This window comes from Ranitomeya variabilis, chromosome 1 (assembly GCF_051348905.1).
Source record: "Ranitomeya variabilis isolate aRanVar5 chromosome 1, aRanVar5.hap1, whole genome shotgun sequence".
Lineage (NCBI taxonomy): Eukaryota > Metazoa > Chordata > Amphibia > Anura > Dendrobatidae > Ranitomeya > Ranitomeya variabilis.
The window spans coordinates 801880024-801907094 of NC_135232.1; the positions used below are offsets into that span (position 1 = coordinate 801880024).

The 27071-nt window shown below is 42.1% G+C and overlaps 1 protein-coding gene across 1 annotated transcript in view; it reads right to left on the bottom strand.

The window, feature by feature from the left end:
* Nucleotides 1-8743: 8743 nt before the first annotated feature.
* Nucleotides 8744-27071, bottom strand: part of LOC143768793 (uncharacterized) — a 204137-nt gene continuing 185809 nt past the window's right edge. Inside the window, exon 16 of the mRNA XM_077257453.1 lies at nt 8744-9309. Within this exon, the coding sequence (XP_077113568.1) occupies nt 9223-9309 (87 nt within the window). The 3' untranslated portion in view covers nt 8744-9222. The remainder of the gene's footprint in view (nt 9310-27071) is intronic.

A 27071-nucleotide genomic window follows, 5' to 3' on the forward strand; every position in this document is an offset into this window, starting at 1 on the left:
GGTTTTGTAATAACTATTAGAGAAGCCGTCTGGGCCAGGAGCCTTATGATGGGAGGGAATTCATGTATTTTAAGATTTCTAATTGGGATTGGGAGAGGGAAGGATGGTCCAAATTGGATAAGAAGACTTCTATATCTGCTTGTGGAGAGATTGAGGAATCAAAGACTGAGATCTAGTTATAAAGTGCTGAGTAATATGATTTGAACTCATTAGCTTTTTCTTTAGGATTTATTTAGGATTAAACAATTTTGATTGGTTAGAGTTTTAATTGAGAAAAGAGATTTTGGTTTAAGTGCTTGAGATTTGACTCTACTAGCCAACAACCTGCCAGCCTTTTTGTCTTGTGAATAGGTTGACTTAGTTTTTTGCAGATTTCTTTCATATTTATATAGTAAGCAATCTCTTAGCTGGATTCACAGACCACAGACGGGTGTGTGCAAAGCACTATATAAACCTTTGGTTAAGGTACCTTCACACTAAGCGACTTTGCAGCGAGAACGACGACGATCCGTGACGTTGCAGCTTCCTGGATAGCGATCTCATTGTGTTTGACACGCAGCAGCGATCTGGATCCCGCTGTGATATCGCTGGTCGGAGCTAGAAGTCCAGAACTTTATTTCGTCACTTGATCACCTGCTGTCATCGCTGGATCGGCGTGTGTGACGCCGATCCAGCGATGTGTTCACTTGTAACCAGGGTAAACATCGGGTTACTAAGTGCAGGGCCGCACTTAGTAACCCGATATTTACCCTGGTTACCATTGTAAAAGTAAAAAAAAAAACAGTACATACTCACCTTCTGATGTCTGTCACGTCCCCCGGCGTCCACAGGGTTACGCGCGCTGCTGCCGAGAACTTCCTGCACTGAATGTGTCAGCTCCGGCAGTAAAGCAGAGCACAGCGGTGACGTCACCGCTGTGCTCTACTTTACTGCCGGCGCTGACACATTCAGTGCAGGAAGCTCTGAGCAGCAGCGCGTAACCCTGTGGACGCCGGGGGACGTGACAGACATCAGAAGGTGAGTATGTACTGTTTTTTTTTTTCACTTTTACAATGGTAACCAGGGTAAATATCGGGTTACTAAGTGCGGCCCTGCACTTAGTAACCCGATGTTTACCCTGGTTACCCGGGTGCTGCAGGGGGACTTCGGCATCGTTGAAGACAGTTTCAACGATGCCGAAGTCGTTTCCCTGATCATTGGTCGCTGGAGAGAGCTGTCTGTATGACAGCTCCCCAGCGACCTAAACAGCGACGCTGCAGCGATCGGCTCGTTGTCTATATCGCTGCAGCGTCGCTGAGTGTGACGGTACCTTTAGAGTTTCCACTATCTGGATTTCTGATAAGATTTACTTTTCCCTATCCCGTTTAGCTCTGTGACACAATCTAATGAGAATACCACACATATACGCTTTATGTGAATTCCATACCGAAAAAGGATTTTCCAACAAACCCCAGTTCAATTGAAAAAACTCCTTGATATTGGCTTTCAAATATTCCACATACTGGGGATTAGCCAACATAAAAGAGCTGATTTTCCAGGGTAAATAAGCAGGAATTAAATGCTTCTCATCTCTGTGCAAAAGAATTGGTGTGTGTGATCTGACCAGGTAATTAGATTAATGGAAGAATTTATAATTTTGTCTAATTTTAATAGGGATCTGCTAATTAAAAATAAATCTATTTGAGAACAAGATTTGTGAACTGAAGAGAAAAAAGTATACTCTTTCATTGTGTTCGCCAACTGTCATGAAGGTCCTTTTTATGTAGTATCAGAAAGAGTTGCAGTGGCTGTTTAAGTTTGGGAGATGTTTAATCCAGGGAATTATCATGTACCAAATTAAAGTCTGCACAGCATACCACGTGTTCCTTTGTTTACTCTATTTATCTTTCTCAAAATTTAACACAAGAAAAAAAAGTAGTAATGAAAACACCACCAAATAAAAAGAATATCTTTTATTAAATAATCTAACAAACAATCATAATCACATAAACCATAATACAAACAAAAAAATAAGGAAAAGGAGGATACAGAGCAGGTACTCTGAGGAAAGGTTGCAGGTCCAAAGTATGAAAATGAACAGTCACATTCAGAAGCGAAGCATTATCCAAATAGTATCAATGTATCCCACAAAGTAGTGTAGTGCACCTATGTGCTGCCCAAACGTACAGCTATAATGAAGTAAACGCTTAGCCATAGAAAGTCAGGACCAGAGGGCAACCTTCCCGCGAATTTCCACCGACTCATGATGGCAGCCATCCCTCGGTACTGGGTCCCCAGATGCCACTTTTTCTGTGGTGTCCCCACCTTGTACCAGCATGTGTCCAGAAACATCAGCAATTCGCTTACTGGGATTGTCCACTTAACGACCGACACGTGGTCAATGGCTTGTGAGCAGAGTCACTACATTTCACTGATGGTACATTGGGTGAACATTGTGGAGGCCAGAGCCAAGTCCCACTCTGGCATGGAACATGTGCTCCTGACTCTGAGGATTGATGACCCTACTTCAATTAGGGTTTCCTCCACCTCATACACCAGTTCCTGCATCCCCTCTTGCTCATCATCTTCCATTTCTTTTGTTTTTTGTCAGAGCACGTCATCCACATCAGTCGGAAGCTGGAAGCTCTATAGCACTGTTTAAGCAAAGCGGCAACAGGCTCTGCTGAAGATGATTTGTCTAGAAGATAAACCATGCACTTTGGCGTAGTTACTTAGAGGAATAACTGACCAGACAGATCTGTGACTTTTTCAGCTGAACCTCAAACCAGGCATAGTCGTGTGTGATAATGTCCGTAACCTGGTGGTGGTTGCGATGCTTGGCAAGCTCACACACGTACCATGCTTGGCACACATGCTAAACATGATAGTTCAGCGGCTTCTGAAAACCTACCAAGATTTGCCAGAACTTATGGTCTACGTATGCCGCTTCAGCGCCCATTTCCGTAAGTATTCTTGGTGATCAAGACAAAAGCTGGGCCCCTCATGTGATATGCTCAAGTTGTTCAAATGGTCTTTGTGACTGGTTGAATATGAGGAAAGTGGCTATGCAATTTGCTTTTCCCATGATATGGAGAGAACCCCAAAATGATAGTGATGACTGCTACTTTTGTTTTGTCAAACTGAAGGGCTTTTCTACAAAGAACAAACATAAGATTAATTACCCTGGACTTGAATCTGCGATTAGGCCAGTTCCACATGATGGCACCTTGCCAGTTCCTGTACCACCGTTGTCTGGATTGGATGAAAATGAAGTAGAATATGAAGACTATGGAGCTGAAGCTACTGGCAAAGATATGGAGACCTCAAGTCAAGATGAGTATGTACCTGATGGAGCAGCCGAGCAGCCAGAACGCTTTACTCAACATGAATTAAATGATCTCATCAGAGACCTTTCATTGTCAAAAGATAAAGCTGAACTTCTTGCATCTAGGTTGATGATGTCAGTGTTTTATTACCAAAACATAAGTAACACTTTAACACAATTTTTCACAGTTGATGGACCAATGGTGTACTGCAACAATGTGAATGGCCTCTTTGATGAACTGAATCAAGAGTATTTTGTTGCAGATTGGCGATTGTTTATTGACTCGTCACAGAGAAGTTTGAAAGCAGTGTTGCTTCACAATGGAAATATGAAATAATCATTTCATATTGCTCACTCATGTCACCTAAAGAAAAGTTATGAAAAACTGTCAGTTGTTTTGGATGCTATACAATATAAGCATCATCAATGGAATATCTGTGGAGATTTGAAAGTGATTGATCTGCTAATGGGAATACATGGATTCTTAACAAAATATTGTTGCTTATTGTGTTTATGGGACAGTAGAAATACAGTAGAGCATTATGTTCATGATTGAGGACAGAGAATCATCTATGCTCCAGGTAGAGACAATGTTCAGCATAATCCTTTAGTTGCTCCAACAAAAATCTTTCTTCTTCCACTACATATAAAGTTGGGATTGATTAAAAACTTTGTGAAAGCCATGGCAAAGACAAATTCACAAGGGTTCCAGTACATTTCACAGAAATTTTCCAGCCTTTCACCAGCAAAACTTAAGGAAGGTGTATTTGTTGGTCCTAAGATCAGAGAGCTTATGAGAGATGATGTGTTTGAAGGGACTCTAAATGATTAGGAATTGAGATCTTGGAAAAGCTTCAAGTGGATCTGTAAAAACTTCTTAGGAAAACAAAAATCTCCAGAATATGTTGAAGGTGTTGAGGAACTGTTAAATGCATACCGGTGTCTTATGCCTCTTTCACATTTCCGTCTTCTGCTGTGCATCGTTGTGCAGTAAAATGACGTATCGACGGACGTCACGAAAATAGTGAAAAACGTGTGTGACGCATGCAGTGTAAAGACGGATGCGTCGTTTGTGTTGTTGCCACAATTTGAATGGAGAGAGAGAGACTTTTTCCCAGACTTGAAAATCCTTCTGGGCATGCTCAGAGGGAAAAACGTGATTCGTTGCTGGATTCCTGTGTGTGACGGTCAGCGACGGATCCTGCGCCCATAGGCTTCCATTATAGCCTACGACGGGCAGTGCAGGATACGTCGCTGACCGATTTCCCGACGTGCAGAAAAAACGTTCCTCTGAACATTTTCTCTCCACAACGGACCGCTATTTTCCGACGGATCCAGTGCACGATGGATGAAACGGATGGCCATCCGTCACAATCCGTCGCTAATACAAGTATATGGGAAAATGCAGGATCTTGTATTTTCAAAAATCGACGGATTGCGACGTGACACAAAAGACGGAAGTGTGAAAGTAGCCTTAGATGTCGCATGTCTCTGAAAATGCACTTTTTGCATTCACATTTAGATTTCCTCCCTCAAAATCTTGTGGATGTAAGAGATTAAAAAGTCGAGCGGTTTCACCAGGACATTAAAGTAATGGAACATCGCTACCAATGATGGCAGAATACTGTTGGATGTTATATAGAGACAACCCTGAAAAATCATATCTAATGTCTACTGTCAAGCACTTTTAATTTCTGCCCATATTTTTGTTTCTATTTTGCATGTGAAAAATTTTGGTTCAATAAAAACTGTTTTGTAAAGTGAAGCATTTTTTTTCTGATATGTAGATTACTGTTTTCTTAATGTCACCAGTATATTTCCTTTACCTTATAATAATGATGCTGCTCCATGGAAACTATATGTGCCACATAAAAACTATATACATTTTTTAAATCAAGACAAAAAGATGATTCAGAAAAGTACAAAGTCACCTGCGATTATTACGAAAAATATTTTTTTGTAGACCTGTGAAATGCAAGATCTCATGTGTTATGATCTCGCTCTTTGCACTAACCCAGCATTGCCCAATCCTTTACTACGCGGCTATCGATAAGTTAGTTGAAAGAGTTCTTGCCATTTCTTGTGCTTTCACTATGAGAGGGACCACAAAGAGTTGTGAGACCCACAACCCAGACTTTTGTTGCAAAAGTAGGGCCCTTTCAGAGCATTGGGATAACTTATGAGCACTTTTGACAATAACTTATATTTAGAAAAATCACCAGTCAAAGGTAGCCCCAAACTGGTGATAGGTTTTCTTTAAATAAAGAATCCACCTTGCCTCGCCACTTAGGAGTGCTTTTCTCCAATTTCCTCCTCTGATTGGTCTTTTAACCCCTTATAATCTTCAAAATGTCAAATACTCAATACTGCCGTTATGTGTCTGAATTAAATGTTTAGCCGTACCAGAAAAGCCTGACAATTTCTTCTTTTCAATATCTGTGAGGTGTTAGATTATTTGATTTTTGCATTCATTCTAAACGACACGATCTGTATTACAAAAATAAAAAGACTTGAATTTATCCACAAATTTGCAAACTATGTATCCACTGCACTATAAAACAAATGAGGGAATAACAAAACCTCCAAGAGAATAATGTCAGCTAGCAATACACCTACGTCCTCTTTTGCTACTTAAATCACATCCTGATTTAATAACTGTAGATATTTAGCATTTATTTTTTTGATCTCATGGTACTGTGAGCTATACAAATTAAGAAAGGTGGAACGAATAGAACTAACCTCACATTTTTGATTATTTATTCACACTTGATGCACAACAAAATATTCCTGTCCTAATGTTTTACTTTTTAAATGACGTGTCCAATAAATTACTATCATAGGCTCTTGCAAGGAATCTATTATTTATTACTGCAATCTAAATCTTGAAATCATTTTCCGCTGATCACACCGTTTTTGCTCTTAAAAAATCACCATAAAGCCACAATCCCACATCCATTAAGCACAACTTGAGCACAACGTCTCTTGTACTGTGCTGTACTTTATAGGCATATATAAAACAGCTCAGGTTGGAGATTTACAGTGTGTTTGGGATGACATATTGATGCCTTTGTAAGTAGTGTGCTGGGACTGTGTGATGCTCCACCCCTTTTTCCTTATGTTGAGTTCGCATCTCGGCTTCAGGAAAATGGCCGCTGCGATCTCCATCTGCGCACGCGCGGCATCCCGCGGCCATTTTCCTGAAGCCGCGGGCAGCAGAGCGCTCCATCTGCGCACGCGCGGCCACAGGAAGATGGCCGCCCCCACCGATCACCAGGGAAATAGCGCAGATCGCGCTCTTTTCCCTCCCCTGTGCAGTGGATTCGGGACCTTGGGCATGCGCAAACCACTACGCCACCAACGGAAAACTAAGCAAGATCTGGGGGAAGACACTACGCCCATCTGACCAGACCAGCCTGATTGACAGGCGAAAACGGCTACTTTGGTAACGTATTTTGGCAGCATAGGTGGGGAATCGGGGTCCACAAAATACACTATTGCAATGCACACCTCAGGCCCTATTTAACAGTATTTTTATCTCATACGGAAAAAACGGGGTGACAGGTTCCCTTTAAGTTCCGCACACATACTAGACTAATGTAGAACAAACACAGCAACATCGATGATGATGTCTTTTGTTCTGAAAGAGATGTCACAACCAGAGATATCTGGCAGCGACCATCTCATAAGGAACACAGGTGGACTTGGCAGAGCGAATGCTCCTGTGTATGTATACAGTATATAGAGTGTATGGGGGGCTTGATTGTCAAGTCCAAAAAAACTACATGTTGTTTAGGAGTTGTTCTGGTGAAACTTAAATTATATTAATTTTGGTGAGTGTTAAAGGGAATCTGTCACCAGGTTTTTGCTACCTCATCTGAGAGCAGCAAGATAAAGATAAAAGGATGTTGAATGTAACAATGAGTCACTTCGTTTACTAGGTGAAGGAGTTTTTAGATTTAGCATGCAGCATAGCTGAGAAAGCTAACCACGCCCACACCAGGCTCTGTATTTACATCTTCTATTAACAGTGAGCTGCTTATCCCAGATGGGGTGGAGTCAGACTAGCATGCATTCAGTGTTTTATCTGCTGTAGTGGGGCAAATAATGACCAGATAATGAAACCTTCATTGTAAGTAAACAACAACACACAGCTGGACATGTGACACATCCTTGAAATCTGTGTTTTAACCCCTACCTCATGCTGTCCTCAGATTACACAGCAAAAACCTGCTGACAGACTTCCTTTAATAAACTCAGGCATGGCGGCAATACTATCCCTTCATACCAACATTACATAATCAATTAAAGGGAACCTCTCAGCAGGATTGTGCACAGTAACCTACACACAGTGTCAGGTCAGCGCCGTTATTCTGATTAAAGTGATAACTTGATTGATGAAATCCATCTTGTGGTTGTGGTTTAATCTTTATTTTCAGTTTGTAGCTAAAAAAATCTATTTGAAAATCGTCTATATCCGAGCCACTACTGCGCAGGCGCGGACAGCACCATCTTGGAGGAGGAGGGTTTTTTCTTCTCCAGTAAGATGGCACTGTCAAAACCTATAAAAGATGAAAACTTTGACTCAATCGGGGCATCCTCAATTTGCAGAAAATTTGGTTTATCAATAATTGAGTTTTATGTGAGTATGAACTGGATATCTGAAGGTGATGCTTCATTGCCGTTAAAGCCAAATAATGTTGGATACAGTAATAGTAATATATTCCTATAACTTAGGTGAGTCACAGAAAATTTGGCATTACTGGTAAATCAATCAATTGGCAATGTACGTGCTTTCTGCTCAAAACATCTCAATGTATTCCTGTTGGAATCCGCATTGAAAATACCAGTTTCTTATACAATTCAGCTCCTCTTAGCTTCACCACTGATCATCCCTTTCCTGGACCACTGACTACAATATCTAGATTTTTTACAAATTCATAAATATCTTTCAGTTGAATTATTGTCCAATTAGGATGATTGAGAATGAGGAGCAGTAGTGACTCTTTTGGAATGCTTTTAGTTCTGTTCCCAATAATTGTTGGAATTGATCCAGTGTAGGCACTCCAAGCTCATTTGGCAAAGTGGATTCTTGATTTAAATGGTCAGTAGCATTTGCCTTAAACACAGGTAGTACAAGGTAGGGCCATGTAAAAACATTATCATGCATACCTATTTTGCTGCTATTTCACTTCCCATTGTGCAGAAATCCATATTTCATTCAAATGCAAATTAGGTTCACAAGTGCACTGGTGGGAGTATCAATGCACTTGCAGTCATTTGCTTCTCTTCGTTTCTCCCCGCTGGCGCCACCCTCTGCTACATGACTGACAGACAGTGAAAACAGAGGCTCTGCTGTAAGACAATACCTCTGCTCTCTACTGTAAGTCAAGCAGCATAAAGTAGCGAAGGCAGGGAAAAGCTAAGAGGAGCCAAGAACTGCACTCACACTGATACTCCCACCAGACCAGTGCACTCGTGATCCTAATGTGCAAATTCATAAAATATTTATTTCTGCACAATAGGGCACTAGACAGTGGCAAACTAAGTATCAATAGAAATGTTTTAAATTATCCTATTCTGCACCAAATCTGCTAGTCTAAGGAATCTGACAGTAGGATCAACCCACCTAAGCCTTCTTTATGGGCATGCAGCTCAGGGAGATCTATATCCAGCCCATAGATCTTAACAGCTCATTTACATATTAAGAAAAATGTGGATTTCTTTGGAATAAAACATATGATTGCAGAAATCAAAGTATAATTTTATTTATCTTGCTATGAGCTAAATGCCCATATAGACGGCTTGATCCTACTGACATATTCCCTTTAAACACTAGGTTAACCACTGGACATGATATGCATCTATACCTACCACCACATTTAAAAAAAATTTAGTTAATGACTACATTTTTTATCCTTTCATTTGTTTCCTTTCATTTCCTGACATCTCTTCATCAAAAGGATTGGATTCAAGTTGTGTTGTTCTTGAAGGAGTTTCAAAGAATCCTAAAATGAGAAGCATTATTAAATTAACATAGTAATATATGGTATGTTTCAATAGATATGAAATCTACACGGTGGTTAGCACTGCAGCCTTGCAGCGCTGGGGTCCTGGGTTCAAATCCCACCAAGGACAACATCTGCAAGGAGTTTGTATGTTCTTCCCGTGTTTAATTGCATTTCCTCTGTGTTCTCAGGTTTTCTCCCTCACTCAAAAGAGATACTGATAGGGAATAGTGATGAGCGAGTGTACTCGTTTCTCGGGTTTTCCCGAGCACACTTGGGTGATCTCCGAGTATTTGCAAGTGGTCGGAGATTTAGTTTTCCTTGCCTCAGCTGCATGACTTACAGCTGACAGACAGCTTGAATACATGTGGGGATTCCCTAGCAACCAGGCAACCCCCACATGTACTCAGGCTGGCTAGCAGCTGTAAATCATGCAGCTAAGTCAACAAAAGCTAAATCTCTGAGCACGTTACAAATACTCGGAGATCACCCGAGCGTGCTCGGGAAAACCCGAGCAACGAGTACACTCGCTCAACACTAATAGGGAATCTAGATTGTGAGCCCCAATAAGGACAGTGCCGATAATGTCTGTAAAGCACTGCGTAATGAATGGCGCTATATAAGTGAGGAAAATAAATACTTGAATGTAGAAGTGCTCTTTATGGTCATACAAGTCAATAATTTTACATGCATGGGTGCAAAAGGATAACAAATTTAATTTCAATTTTGTTTTTCAAAATTTGATACAAGCTTAAAGGGAACCAGTCACCAGGTTTGGCGGATAGAACATACGGCTACCGCCTTTCAGGGCTTATCTGCAGCAGTATATAATGTCGTAGATAAGCCCTCGATCCAACCTGATAGATAAGAAAATTAAGTTTTATTATACTCATCTGTAGGGCAGTCCGGTCCAATGGGTGATGGGTGTCGCAGGCCCGGGTCAGGCACCTCCCATCTTCTTGTGAAGCCGCCCTCCTGCTTGCTTCACAGGCTCCCTGGCATTGCGCTCCTGCGCAGGCATACTTATCTGCCCTGTTGGGAGCAGAGCAAAGTACTGCAGTGTGCAGGCGCTGGGCCTCTCTGACCTTTCCAGGCGCCTGCGCAATGCAGTACTTTGGTTGCCAGTAGTGTTGAGCATTCCGATACCGCAAGTATCGGGTATCGGCCGATATTTGCTGTATCGGAATTCCGATACCGAGATCCGATACTTTTGTGGTATCGGGTATCGGTATCGAAACAACATTAATGTGTAAAATAAAGAATTAAAATAAAAAATATTGCTATACTCACCTCTCCGACGCAGCCTGCACCTTACCGAGGGAACCGGCAGCGTTGTTTGCTTAAAATTCGCGCTTTAACTTCCTTACTTGAAGTCCCGGCTTGTGATTGGTCGCGCGCCGCCCATGTGACCGCGACGCGACCAATCACAGCAAGCCGTGACGTAATTTTAGGTCCTTCAGGATTTTAAAATTACGTTCCGGCGTTGTGATTGGTTGCGTCGCGGTCACATGGGCGACGCGACCAATCACAAGCCGTGACGTCACGGGAGGCAGGAGACGCGCGCATTTTAAAATGCGCGCGTGTCCTGCCTCCCGTGACATCACGGCTTGTGATTGGTCGCGTCGCCCATGTGACCGCGACGCAACCAATCACAACGCCGGAACATAATTTTAAAATCCTGAAGGACCTAAAATTACGTCACGGCTTGCTGTGATTGGTCGCGTCGCGGTCACATGGGCAGCGCGCGACCAATCACAAGCCGGGACTTCAAGTAAGGAAGTTAAAGCGCGAATTTTAAGCAAACAACGCTGCAGGTTCCCTCGCTGAAGTCCAGGCTGCGTCGGAGAGGTGAGTATAGGAATATTTTTTATTTTAATTCTTTCTTTTACACATTAATATGGTTCCCAGGGCCTGAAGGAGAGTTTCCTCTCCTTCAGACCCTGGGAACCATCAGGAATACCGTCCGATACATGAGTCCCATTGACTTGTATTGGTATCGGGTATCGGTATCGGATTAGATCCGATACTTTGCCGGTATCGGCCGATACTTTCCGATACCGATACTTTCAAGTATCGGACGGTATCGCTCAACACTAGTTGCCAGCATTATAGAATGCTGCAGATAAGCCCTGAAGGCTGTGGCCATATCTTATATCGGCCAAACCTGGTGACAGGTTCGCTTTAATGTTGATTTTGTATTTTAAGCCGTTCACCCCAATGCCAGTTTTCACCTTCCTGAACAGGCCACATTTTATAATTCTGACCAGAGTCACTTTATGTGGTAATAATCCTGGAACACTTCACCGAATCCCAGTGATAATGAGAATTTTTTCTTGACACATTGTACTTTATGTTAGTGGTAAATTTAGGATGAAATTTTTTGCATTTATTTGCGAAAATATCGGAATTTTTGCAAAAATTTTAAAAAATTGCAAACTTTCAATTTTTATATCCTTAAACCAGTTAGACACGCTGTACAAAATAATTTAAAAATAACATTTCCCATATGTCTACTTTACATCATTTTTTAAACATTATTTTTTTGGGGGTAGGAAGTTAGAAGGCTTAAAAGTTTATTAGTAATTTCTCATTTTTCCATTCTCCGTTTTTCTTAGGGACTACGTCTAGTTTGATGCGACTTTGAGAGACCTATATATCAGAAAATATCCAAAAATGACATGATTTTTAAAAATTGCACCCCTCAAATTGCTCAAGACCACATTCAAGAAATGTATTAATCCTTTAGGTGCTTCACAGGAATTAAAGCAACATAAAATGGAAAACACTTTATTTTTCCAACAAAAATGTTAATTTAGCCCCAAATTTTGCTTTTTTAACAAGAGTAACAGGAGAAAATGAACCATACAATTTGTTGAGCAATTTTTCTTGAGTACTGCAATATCCTATCCTATATCCTATAAGTGTAGGAAAACTACTGTTTGGGCGCATGGCAGGGCTTGGAAGGGAAGGAGCATCATTTGACTTTTGGAGCACAAAACGTGCTGGAATATAGCGGACACCAAGTTTGGAAAGCCCATGATGTGCCTAAACAGTGGAAACCCCCACAAGTGACTCCATTTTAGAAACTACACCCCTCAAAGAACTTATGTAGAGCTGTGGTGAGCAAGGCTAACTTAAGAAAATTGACAATACAATTTGTGTGAATTCTCCTGAGTACGCTGATACCCCATATTTGGAGGGAAAATACTTTTTGGTCGTACTGCAGGGCTTGAAAGGGAAGGAGCGCCAGTTGACTCTTAGAGTGCAAAATTGGCTGGAATATATAGTGGACACCATGTCGCGTTTGCAGAGCCCCTCGATGTGCCTAAACAGTGGAAACCCCACAAGCAATACAATTCTGGAAACTTCACCCCTCAAGGAACTAATGTAGAGTGTGGTGAGCACCTTGAACTCACAGGTGCTTCACAGAATTTTATAACACTGAGCTGCGAAAATGAAAAAATACATTTTTCCCTGAAAAATTCAGCTTTAGCCCCAAATATTTCATTTTCACCAGGGTAACATGAGAAAATTGACAATACAATTTGTTGTGTGAAATCTCCTGCTACGCTGATACTCCATATGTGGAGGGAAACTACTTTTTCGGCACACTCCAGGACCTGGAAGGGAAGGAGGGCCAGTTGACTCTTGGAGTGCGAAATTGGCTGGAATAGATAGCGGACATCATGTGTCAGGACTCTGAACATTTTGTTTACCTTTTGTGCATTACTGCCCTTTTCCACGATGGCGTCTTTGGTCTCATGTGCACTGTGTCTTCCTGCTATAAAACTCCACCCCAGCCTTCAGTCTGTGTTAGAGTATTCTGCCTTGCATCCAGCTCCTGACGACTCCCTGGCTTTGCACCTGCACCTGCTCCTGTGAACCTGTGTGGAGATCCTGCTACTCAGCTCTGAGTTTCTGCTGCATACATCGGTTTCCAGTAATCCTCCATCTGGCTGCTTGTGTTTGTTTCCATCTGCATTTGCTGGACATGTAAGCTGTTGATGCTCTGCTTAAACCTGAGACTTTTACCCAGGCCTCCCTGGTTGTGCTAAGATATTATTTGAACTGCCTTATAAGCATATCTATCTGTGTTTGGACTAAGCAAGGACTTATTCGTGTCAAGTATCCTCAAGAATAATTGTGCTTCATAGACTTTCTGCGTGATTGCATTTTCCTTTAAAGTTTCCTATAGTGTCATGGTTCCCAATGGCAAGGGAACGTAAGAAACATATAAGTAACGAACGAGCTCTCGGGTGATGGAAACTCGAGTTGACCGTGAGCTAAATCTACCACACAACTAACAGTAGCCAGGGAGCATACCTACGGCTTCCTATATGCCACGCGCCAGCCGGAGGACTAACTACGCCTGGTAGAGGAAGAAACAGACCTGGCTTACCTCTAGGGAAATACCCCAAAAGATGATAGCAGCCCCCCACATGTAATAACGGTGAATTAAGAGGAAAAGACATACACAGTATAAAAGTAGATTTAGCAAAGAGAGGTCCACTTACTAGATAGCAGAAGGATACAAAAGAGGACTTCACGGTCAACTGAAAACCCTTTCAAAAACCATCCTGAAATTACTTTAAGACTCCTGTGTCAACTCATGACACAGGAGTGGCAATTTCAGCCCACAAGAGCTTCCAGCTACAGAGAATAACAAAAACTGCAAACTGGACAAAAGGTACAAAACAAAAGGACAAAGTCCACTTAGCTGATCAGCAGACTAGTAGCAGGAACATGCAACCGAAGGCTCTGGTTACAATGATGACCGGCAAGGAAATGACTGGAGAGCAAGGCTAAATAGGAAACTCCCAAACACTGATGGAAGCAGGTGAACAGAAGTAGCAAAGTGCAAACAAGTCACCAGTACCACCAGCAACCACCAGGGGAGCCCAAAAAGCGGATACACAACACTATAGACTGTTAAGCTGCGTATAATATTTACACCAAGTGTTGTGGACTTGAGTTTCTCTCTGCACCTGTTTGAATCACCGTGTGATAATATAGACTTTACCACTTATAAAACTGTGTCCTGTAGTTGTCTTGTTCCATGCAAAGAGTCTCCTGAGTTATCCCCTATAATTATTACATCATGTCGCGTTTGCAGAGCCCCTGATGTGCCTAAACAGTGTAAACCTCCACAAGCGACCCAATTCTGGAAACTTTACCCCTCAAGGAAAGTATCTAGAGGTGTAGTGAGCACCTTGAACCCGCAGGTGCTTCACAGAATTTTATAATATTGAGCCATGAAAATTAAAAAATGTATTTTTCTCTCAAAAGTGTTGCTACAGCCCCAAATTTTTTAATTTTTATGTGCTTTCTGTTACACAAAACTCCCAAAAAGCATTGACAACATTTTTATTCATTCAAATACTGATCCATACGGAGTGCACCCACCCCGATGCGCATTTCGGCGTGATGACCTTTTGAAAAAGGCCATCACGATGAAACGCGCGTCGGGGTGGGTGCACTCCGTGGGTGTTGAACTTTACAGCCTGCTCAGGTAATTATGCAATTAAATTGTGATTTTGATATGGATTGATCTGTTTGAGATTGGATGACTGTCATGTAATATAGCTATGCTGTATTTGGATATTATACTGTATTTTTGCATACACATTACTCTATCCATGGATGTGCACCCTTGCGTTTCCCACATGTGCAACGTGGCTTGAATCCGTTTCCCCCTTGTTTTGTCAAATACCCTGGAATATTTAATAAAGTTTTTGTAATTTTCTAAAAACGCTAATTTGCTTGGGTGTCTTTGTGATCGTATTTTTCTGTAGTGTTGTTTACACTCCACTTTAGTAAGACCCCCCCCCCCCACAAAAAAAAAATGTGGAGAAACTAACATGGGTTTGATTCTACTTATCTTCACTACTGGAACTAATACTGGACAATCTCCAAACAGGTACCTTCTAAATGTTACCTAACATACATAAAGAAGGAAATCCTGGGAGACCAATCCTGGTATTGGGACATTAGCTGAGAATTTCTCAGGCTGGGTGGAGAACATTCTGAAACCCTTGGTGAGGCGCACACCCTGCTATATGCAGGACACCACGGATATTCTCTGCAGATTGTCAGCCCTGGGCCCACTTCCAGAGGACGCAATACCTCCATGGATGTAGAGTCTCTCCAATCCAACATTCCTCATGACGATGGGATTGCAGCATGCAAATAATTCCTTAAAAAAACAATCTTTCCACAGAACCAACTCTGCAATTTATTAACTTTGTGCTCCATCACAACTATTTCTCTTTTGGAATCAATTTATACCAACAGTATATGGGCAGCTCCATGAGAAGCAAAATGTCTCTATAATATGATAACCTATTTATGGCTAAACTAGAGGAGGAGTTTTTGTCATCTTGATCTATTAAATCTCTAGCATACTTCCGCTACATTGATGATCTGCTAATAATCTGAACAGGCTCAAAAGATGATCTGCTTAACTTACATAATAACTTCAACAAGCTCCACCCAACTATCAAGCTCACTCTCAACCTTGCAAAGTCCCAAATACATTTTTTGGACGCAACCATATACATCAAAGACAACACCATACAAACATCAATTTACCATAAGCCCACAGGACATCCAGCATATCTTAGATGGAACAGCTTTCATCCAAGACACACAAAAAAAATCTATCATCTACAGTCAAGTTCTGAGGTACATTTGAATCTGTTCAGACAGTAAGGATAGAAAATTACAGCTGCTATTACTGAAGAATACATTCCTACAACAAGCATTCCATCCACTGGTATTAAATGAAAAGATCCACAAAGCTACAAGGTTAGCAAGAAGCAGCCTCCTGTATTACAAACAGAAGGAGGACAACAACAGTGTGCCTCTTGTAGTCACATACAACCCCCACATGAGCATCCTAAGAAAAAATGGTGCTGATCTCCATCCCATATTCCACACAGACCACAGACTGAAAGAAATATTTCCTTCAAAAAGTCCCCTAAATTAAGGAATCTCCTTCTCAGAAGTGTCTGCTACCAACAAAGGAAAAAGTATCACTCCAAAGAAGCACACCACGCAAATGCGTGGTGTGCTTCTTTGGAGTGATACTTTTTCCTTTGTTGGTAGCATACAGTTGTCTTATCACTTGCTTGCACCCCGCAGTGCATTAGATATTTGTATAGAGTTGTTATTTCAGCAGTGCGCCTTGTTTTCTATACTTATTCCTAAGGCTTGTTTGCCCACTATTTTTGGTGGGTATTTCCATACTTGGCTGCACGCGTCCTATTAGGGGCTAGTTAACAGTATCATTTCTAACAAAAACACTGTTGATTATTGTACAGGTGTTTGTGTTATTATCATTCTCTCATTACCACGGCCATTTGTGACATCGTTGGGGTCTATTGCATTTTGGTTTTTCATTTTTTCCTTTTTTCACCCCTCCCTCCTTGTGTTTTTCCAGTTCATTGTTTGGACTCTCTGCTAGTGGGCCATGGATTGGGATACCCGTGAGGCAACCTGGCAGGCCCAATCGGCTAATATCTTTCTTCCTGGGGAGACTCGGGTGCCGGATTCCGATTTCTCGAGATTTTCCTCGGAACTAACATCAGCTCACAGGTTGGGCATTAGGCTATGGTGGAACATCCGTAGTCTGGAGGAATACATGAGGCTTAACATTGTCCCTCGAGGTTTGAGGATCCCCATTTATCCAGCGTGGGAACCTTCTTCAACATTTCAAGCCACATGGGAACAAGGCCTACTGAAATGCTCCAGTATTATTATCAACATGTTGCTGGAGCATGATAGGGAATTATTATTGAGTACTAAGATCAGGATTAAGGACTTGGAGGGTGGGCTCTCAAAATTTGATGTTGTTTCCGTTCAGAGCCAAGCTCAAGGAAAACCTGGACAAATATGAAAAGGATGTTGTCAGCAAAAAGAAATCCAAGTTTGCCAGGGACCGTGCTGATTTTGAGCAGGCCAGGGCATTTCAATGGCGGCACCAGGGAAACCAGAGACGGGCGCCTCCAACTCAGAGGACTAGGGCTCCAGCACAGGAGTCCACTAGAGGCGCGGACTTTACTTCAGAGAGTGATTTTTTATCCTCAGCAGAAAGCGAGGTAGACGTCGGATCCGGAGGGGCCGCAAGCGCCGTTCCAATATCACCACGGGTAACCAGATTCGGGGGACGACGTCCACAGGTCCAGAGGCCATACCGGAACCATCGCAGATACTAACAGATCCTTCTTCTGGGGCCAACTCTGGGCCATTAGGGGCATCGGACAACTTGTTACAGGTCATTAACTTGTCTGATTACGTTCTTTCTGCCACAGAGTTGAGTGTTCTTCAGAGGGGTCTGACCTTTTCCCCTTCGCAAGCCGCAGACAAATTCACCCTAGTCAAGGATTTGTATTTGTTTTGCAGGCATTTGGTTCTTCGAGTTCTACACAATAGACCCCAGACTACGAGGGACCTAGACCAAACGGATCAACAGGTCATGCAAGATCTTCTACGGTTACTCCAGGAGAATGAATCTGGTGGAGGTAGGAATCGTTTTCCATACCGTAACAAATCGACAGTGGCACCCCCTTTTTCCCTAGTACCATCGATTAGAGTCTTCTTTGAATTAACAAAAAAAGACATCATGTCCATGCATGTACGTCCATCACTTCCTTCCAATTTGAGTAGGGAGGAACAACGGGCCTTGTCCGGCCTCAAGAACAATGACTTGTTCTTGATTAAAGAAGCAGACAAGGGGGGTAATGTGGTCCTCTGGCCACATACCCTTTACCTGGAGGAGGCCAATCGGCAACTAGGGAATCAAAGATTTTACAAGAAACTTCCATCGGATCCCTCGGCGGTTTTTGGTGCTCGTTTTAGGGCCCTTTTGGAGAGGGCCAGAGATCTCGGCATTATTAATCACCAGGAATTTCGATTCCTGTGGGTTGAATGTCCTATTACGGCAACCTTCTACATGTTGCCCAAAGTCCACAAGGACATCCACAGACCGCCGGGCCGGCCCATCGTGGCCAGCATCGGCAGCCTGTGTGAGAAAGCCTGTATCTATGTGGACCACTTCCTGCAACCATTAGTTAAGAATTTACCATCCTTTGTGAAAGACTCGGCACACTTCATCAACATTTGCCGTTCAATGAAGCTTCCGCCAGGGGCTATTTTGGTTACATGTGATGTCGAGTCGCTATATTCGAACATTAGCCACGAGGATGGCATAACAGCAGTCCTGTATTTTCTGGATATGGTGGAACATTCGGATCGCATGCACGACTCTTTAGTGGTGGACCTGCTCAATTTCATCTTGAGGCATAATTATTTTTTGTTCGATAGAACATATTATTTGCAAACATCAGGCGTGGCCATGGGTGCCAGATGTGCACCTGCTCTGGCAAACCTGTTTTTGGGATGGTGGGAGGCTACGGTTGTTTTTCCATCATCCACTTTCAGGAGCAGTATTACCCATTGGTCACGCTACATCGATGATGTTTTCTTTGTTTGGGTGGGCACTATGGAGGACTGCAGAAGGTATATTGAGTCTTTGAACGTAAATATGCATAACATTCTTCTTACGTACTCTATGTCATCCTCCGCAGCTACATATCTCGACTTACAGATCAGGATTGAGGAGGGTGGCTCTATCTCAACTAGGTTGTTTCGGAAACCGACGGCTACGAACAGCCTGTTGGATTACAGAAGTTTTCATCCGCGGCACACTCGGGATGGGGTGCCCATTGGCCAATTTCTAAGAGTTAGAAGGAATTGCACGTCCGATGTGGACTTTCAAATGGAAGCACGAAGACTCACAGACCGTTTTAAAGAAAGGCATTACCCACATAGGAGCATTTCAACGGCATTCCAACGGGCGAGAGTACACAACCAGGACTCTTTACTGTCTACGTCTGTTAAGGTACGTGAGGATAAGCCTAGGTTTATCACGGGCTTTAATAACAACTGGGGTGACCTTAAGGCCATTTTGCATAGGCACTGGGATATCCTCACCACGGACCTCCATACTGCGGATGTAGTCACTGCGCAACCTCTTTTGGTTGCCAGACGGGCTCCTAATTTTAGAGATATGTTATCCAGGAGCCACTACAGGAGGCAAACTGTGAGCACCAATCGGGGTTTCAAACTTAGAGGCTCCTTTGCCTGTGGGGGTTGTAGTATTTGCCTGCATATGGGGGCCACAAGGGATTTTTTTGTTCATCCCAGTGATGGTAGCCGGCACAGACTCTTGTCATATGTAAATTGCAAGACCACCTGCGTTATTTATGCTCTCATCTGCCCATGCCAACTCATATACGTGGGGCAAACCTCGCAGGAGTTGCGTCGGAGAGTGCAGAAGCACTTCTCCACGATCAATCTGGCCTCCAATGATTTATCTAAGGGCAAAGTTCTTACCCCCGTGGCAGCTCATTTTCTTACCCATCATGCCGGTAGTGTGACAAACATCAGGGTTGTGGGCTTGGAGCATGTTCGGATATCTAATAGGGGGGGCCCGCTTAAGCCCTCCTTGCTACGCTGTGAGTCCCGTTGGATTTTCAACTTGTCTTCTGTCACCCCAACAGGTCTAAATGAAGAACTTTTATTCACAGGCTTCCTTGGATGAAATCTTTCCCTCCGTGCCTCATCTGCTCTACGCACTGGATAACCGTGGACCTTTCTCTAATATTTGGGATCATCCTCCATGTACCTCGTCTATACTCTATCTGCTTGGGAGCTATGCTCTCTCTCTGGACATTTGGATTCTCCACATCGTAGTGGCCCCTTTTGGGGTCCTGACCTACGGGACAGCCCGCGCTCTCCATGTGGGCTTTTGTATTTATTTGATTTTTAATATCTTATCCTACTGCCCTCATGCATGGCACTTTATATTTATATCTATATTTACTGATAGGACTGGTTATTGCAGGGATATCCTATTAACTGCATATAGGATCCCTTTGTTACTATGTGGTCCGGTAGGGTACTTGGATTAGGGGTTTGCATATAGGCTTTCTACGATTTATATTAGGTTTTGCTGGCTCATGGGACTTCATGATAGGTTATGGCATTGTTCTCATTATATCTTGGCATATGGGACTCCAGGTACCGGGCAGGTTCACATCTCTGCTTGGTTTCTCAGCTTTGGCATCCTGGGGATTTAGGGTCTGAAGGGACTAGTATTTTCTTGTCCTTTCCCCCTTCTTTCTTGCCGGGATCTTATTGTCATTTTTTACACTTGCCCCCTATGCAGGCTACAGTTCTTACATACAATACGTATCCATACACTGTTCTTCATTCATAGCTATCTATTTAATAAAGATTATGTCCAACACTATTATGTTGCAACTGTATTTATACGTATATGCCTCACAATGGCTGTAGGTCTTTGTGTAAGGCATGCCAGATGGTCTCTATGTGTATGTTGACTGTCATCTATATGTGCATGTCTGGTTGACTGTCCCTCGGGGGTTGTTTGGTTTTGTATTTGTTTTTATTTATGGTTGTTTATGTGTGTTGGTCTTGTATGTGTTTTCTTTCCGGCCATTGGTATTTCTCCCTTGTTTCCCAAATGTTGCCATCTGGCCTATCTTGTATACCTTCTTGTATATATGCTTTTTTGGGGCTGATCACCCCTGGGCTATATACAATTTTGTAGGTTACCCCTTTTTTGTTTCAAGTACCATCATGTATACCATCTATGCCGTATTTTAGTGCCCATATGTTTTTCTGTCCATTTTTCTATCTATGGGCCTTTTTTGTTTGTGTACTTGCTCCAGTGATATCTATGGCAATTCTGAGGGTGGCTCCTCTCTTGGTCCGTTTTGTGGGGCGGTCCCTGCGGTCCGCAGTGATATTGATCACTTCCCCTTTTGCTTTCCTGCTCAGTCTAGCGGTGTTTGGGGTGGTCCCTGTGACCTATAGTGACATTAATCACTCCCCCTTTTACCTTCCTGCTCGGCGTAGCGATGTGTTTCGTTCCCGCATACTTACGTTCTTTTGCGCATGCCCGGCTAGTGAGTGCACTAAGTTTGAGCCTCTGACACTCTTGCGCCTGCGCCATTGGCTCTCCTTCGGTGAGGACTTCCGCCGCCTATATTGTTAGCGGTTGTCCTCCTCTATCTCCCCGCCTGGCTGAGCGGCAGGCTGTTTTTGTATACAGGTGCGCTCTTTTGCGCACGCGCGATTGCCGGCGCTGCCCCTGTGTCACAGATGTGCCGCGTTTGTTCATTTATTGGGGTCATATTTATACAGGGCTCATGACACATGTTTAAGCACTTCCCCTGACGAAGCCCTCTCCTAAAGGGCGACACGCGTTGGGCTGCATTGGCCCCTGTCCCATCTCTTCACCTGCCGTTCCACGGACCTCTCGTGCCTGGTAAAGTTCCATCTTAGCATCCTCCTGCATTTATCGGTTATTGTCCAGGGTGCTTGTCTTATGCCCTGGGGCTTGATTTCCATGTGGATGGTCTTTGACTGATTTGAGTGTCCCATGAGCCATACAGGTGTCTAGGCACCAGTCAAAATAGGTGGTCTAACCCCATTTTGGGTATTTCTGTGCTTTTTGCACTTACCTTATATGGTTTTCTATTGGGTTTCGAGTGATGGCAGGTTCTATCTAATTGCTCATTATTAAATGCAGTCTAGCTTATGTATTTTAGGTTGTATGAGCTATTATATTTGTTATGTACATTGATGTGGACAGGGCTCTTTGCTTATGGTTTTTAAGTATGTTTTATCTTTGTGTGTCAATAAAATCCTGTGTTTTTTCCATTAAAAAAAAAAAAAAAAAAATGCGTGGTGTGCTTCTTTGGAGTGATACTTTTTCCTTTGTTGGTAGCATACAGTTGTCTTATCACTTGCTTGCACCCCGCAGTGCATTAGATATTTGTATAGAGTTGTTATTTCAGCAGTGCGCCTTGTTTTCTATACTTATTCCTTCTCAGAAGTGTCCTCTCATCACCATCAGTGACAGGCACATTTCCATGTAACAACAAAAAAAATGCAAAACTTGTACCCGTATATTACTAACAAATACAGTCCACATACAAAACACAAATCAAGACTATAAGATCATGGATTTCTTTTCATGTACATACTCCAATGTGGTGCACGTGATACAATGTACAAGATACAATGTACTTTTTCCATCGCCATATTTTGAGAGCTATCATTTTTCTATTAGGGACGAGCGAGCACTAGAATGTTCGGGTGCTCATTGCCCGATCTGAGCAATTCCTAATACTTGCTTGCTCGTTTTGAATAACGAGTATAATGAGAGTCAATGGGAAAGCCAAGTTTTTTTTCCGGCAGATCCTACAAAGAGGTCTTGGGGGGCAGTGAAAATGTTCAAATGGATGTGAAAGGTGCTGAATGGAAGGAGAACAGCATGGGGAAGACCCCTAAAAGTATGTCTGGCTCCCAGATTGCTGCAGAGAATAATGGTGTCACACTTTTACTCCACTTTAAGAAGTGACAATAAAACATTCCAAACTGATGAGATATTGCATTTTACAGGAAAAAATGTTAAACATTTTTTCCTGTATAATGACTTGTATATAAGGCAACATTTAAAAAGGATTTTAAAAAAATATATAATTCAAGTAAACCAAAATAGTTTTTTTTAGTAAAAAATAGGACGTCAGTTAAATTTATGAAGAAAGCAAGAACTGTGAAAAATTAGGGACTCACGGGTGTGGCTGAGATGCACTCTGGGTAAGGCTACTTTTACACTTGCGTCGTGTGATGTCCGTCGCAATGCGTCGTTTTGGAGAAAAAACGCATCCTGCAAAGTTGCCTGCAGGATGCGCTTTTTCTCCATAGACTTGCATTAGCGACGCATTGCGACGTATGGCCACACGTCGCATCCATCGGCACAAAAAAAGTTACATGTAACCTTTTTTTGTGCGTCGCGTCCGCCATTTTCGACCGCGCATGCGTGACCGAAACTCCGCCCCCTCCTCCCTGGACTGCAGAATGGGCAGCGGATGCATTGAAAAACTGCATCCGCTGCCCACGTCATGCAGTTTTTTCTACAACGTGTGTCGGTACGTCGGGCCGACAGTTTACGATGGCCCCATACTGACGCAAGTGTGAAAGTAGCCTTAGATGTGTTTCTCTGAGCTCTGCAGCTCAGAAACCTGGAAATCATCTTCAATGACTCTACAAAAGATATCCTCAACCTGAAAGAAACTGAACCATCCTAATCCCTTCAGGACTCATCTGTTCCCCTTTGGAAAACTCCTGGATTATTATTTGCACTATCCTGGGTGAAAGCAGGAGCCAACAGCTTCAGCTAATATAAACAGATGAGTCATAGCTCCGCTACCTCCGGACCCAGAGAGGACCAACACTATTCCAAGGAAGACCTTCCCCACATCTATAAACCCCCAGGATCCAGAGAAACATAATTCCCAACCTTTTACAAGACCGCCTTTGCCTGTCAGCCAGAAGAAAGGATCCCTACAGCCGCTGCTATCCCTGTAATCCAGCACAAGTTACATACCTTCTCCAGCTCCATCAATGACCTCCTACATTTTCACTAATCTTCTGGACCCTAAAGGAAAGCTCCTTCATCCTCCCATGGACTCTCTACCAGCTGTCAGAAAGAAAGAATATCCACAGAAGTCCTCAGCTTATGCGCTGTCTGCAGGAGCGCCGAAGACCGCAGTAAGTGAGCCCCCGCTTCCTTGCCAAGGGATGTGCCACCCCAAAAACTTCAGTCAGTGACTCAAAAATCCAAAGCAACATCCGTTATGGCCATACCAACCCCAGATACCTGCACAACACCTGCAGATAAAGTGCACAGCCTTTCACAGCCTCAGAACATCACCAGCTCTGCTGTGCTGACAATAACTCCTAAAGGACCATGCACAGCTTACACAGCTAATGGCACAGCAACTCCTGCTTCAATTCTTAAAAGTGACACTTCTCCTGGCCTTAAAGGCTCTTCAATTAAAGGGAAAACCTCTAAAGGAATATTAACAGAACTAATACAACATCTTCACTATCTAAAGATCTCCATACTACTTCTAAATTACATGCTTAAAAAGAACCTTTAATCAAAAAGGACATTTTTAAGGAGAGTCATGCTAAGAACAAATCTCTCCTTGCTGGTCTCGATAAATCCCTTATGATTGAAGATAGAAGTTCTGGACAAAAAAAGGAAAGACTGGGCAGGTAATAATAAAAATAATAAATATGCATTAAACTGATACAAAAGAGGAATATGAAGATTCCTCTCCAAATATCACACACTTCAAGCAAAAACCTAGGCTGGAAGCTAATAGTTCTCCTAATGTATCCCACATTGATCCTCTTGTACAGAATACATCAATGGATTTCCAAAAGGAAGAACCTCAAGAACTTCCAATAAATCTATCTCCATCTGAAATGTATATTTGCAATTGTTTTAAATCTATAATTTCACAAATGGATGCTATCATAACAAAAGATTTGATACCCTTCAAAACTCAATCACAGAAATAAATCAAAAAGTGATTAAAACAGAGGAAAGGATAGATGATATACAGTTGTGGCCAAAAGTATTGACACCCCTGCAATTCTGTCAAATAATACTCAGTTTCTTCCTGAAAATGATTGCAATCACAAATTCTTTGGTATTATTATCTTCATTTAATTTGTCTTAAATGAAAAAACACAAAAGAGAATGAAGCAATAAGCAAATCATTGATCATTTCACACAAAACTCCAAAAATGGGCCAGACAAAAGTATTGGCACCCTCAGCCTAATAATTGGTTGCACAACCTTTAGCCAAAATAACTGCGACCAACCGCTTCCGGTAACCATCAATGAGTTTCTGACAATGCTCTGCTGGAATTTTAGACCATTCTTCTTTGGCAAACTGCTCCAGGTCCCTGATATTTGAAGGGTGCCTTCTCCAAACTGCCATTTTTAAATCTCTCCACAGGTGAGCACTGGACTGCTTGACCGTGTGCATGGCATTATGAAGTCTGAAACTACCAACAAATTTTGCAGCATAATGTAGGGCCCAGTGTGAGAAAGCTGGGTCTCCCTCAGAGGTCATGGATCTTCCATCAGGACAATGACCCAAAACACACTTCAAAAAGCACTAGAAAATGGTTTGAGAGAAAGCACTGGAGACTTCTAAGGTGGCCAGCAATGAGTCCAGACCTGAATCCCATAGAACACCTGTAAAGAGATCTAAAAATGGCAGTTTGGAGAAGGCACCCTTCAAATATCAGGGACCTGGAGCAGTTTGCCAAAGAAGAATGGTCTAAAATTCCAGCAGAGCATTGTAAGAAACTCATTGATGGTTACTGGAAGCGGTTGGTTGCAGTTATTTTGGCTAAAGGTTGTGCAACCAAGTATTAGGCTGAGGGTGCCAATACTTTTGTCTGGCCCGTTTTTGGAGTTTTGTGTGAAATGGTCAATGTTTTGCTTTTTGCTTCATTCTCTTTTGTGTTTTTTCATTTAAGACAAATTAAATGAAGATAATAATACCAAAGAATTTGTGATTGCAATCATTTTCAGGAAGAAACTGAGTATTATCTGACAGAATTGCAGGGGTGTCAATACTTTTGGCCACAACTGTATATTAAAAGTATTCTTCAAAATATCTTTCCTTTCCATTTCTGGCCTTGAACATATTTTAGATAGAACACACAGGCTTCAAATGCTAAAATCTATTCCTAAAGACACACATAGGGATACCATTAATAGGTTCCACTTTTATGAGATGAAGGAAAGGCTTTTAAATTACCTAAGGAAACACAAGACCCTCCTATCTCCCTATGAAGATCTCAGGATTTTTCCAGACTTTTCTAAGGAGACTTTAAATTTGAGAAAATCCTTTGCAAATATTTCCAGCATCCTAAGACGTAAAAATATTTCATACAAATGGGGGTTCCCTGTTAAGCTAATTGTCTTCTTCGAGAGGAGAAGCCACATAATTAAAGGTCTGATGGATGGGACTTTTTGAAAACAATAATTTTTCTGACGACGAAGAGTATCCCGCATGATTCTGTTTTATAGTTTAAACCTCTTGTGTATCATTAGGAAGGTTTACTAACCCTTTAATATCATCATTGCTATTAATATGCCTTGTAATCGCCTCATATTCTCCAGGTTTCTGTTGCAGATCTCTACAGAACTTTATTTTTTTCCCATTTCTCTCAATTTTCTGATGTACAATAACAAATTATGTGGTGGTATCGTGTTGAAGAAGAAGCCTCTGTGCTCTGAAAGCTTGCAAACATATATCATTTTCTGGTTAGCCAATAAAGGTATCACTCCGAGAATACTTTTGTTATCATTGGGCAGAAAAGCAATCACATCTCAGTTTTCTGAGAAGCATCAGTGAGTTTTTGTTTTCTGTATGTTTCTTTTCTTACTTCTAAATTTGTATAACACTATGTATGTTGTATTGTTATATTGGAATAACACGGTCACCATTAAGATATACTCGTTAATATGTTTTATTTAGATTTTGCTGGTTTTAGAAATACTAGTTTTATGTAGTAATTATGTTGTTGAAAATTCTCTCCTTAAATGTCAAGGGACTAAATAGTTTGCATGGAAGGAAACTGTTATGTCAAAGGCAGATATTGTCGCTTTTCAAGAAATTTGCAGATAAAACCCACCATCTGGTGTGTTCACCGCTATCAGAGACTCTATCTCTTTTCATTTTATAAAATAAATTATTGATCTCAATGGTAGATTCCATATTTTGATATGTGAACTGGAATCGATTACCCATATTTCAATGTATATGCTCCTAACTCAGGTCAAATAACATTCCTAAAAA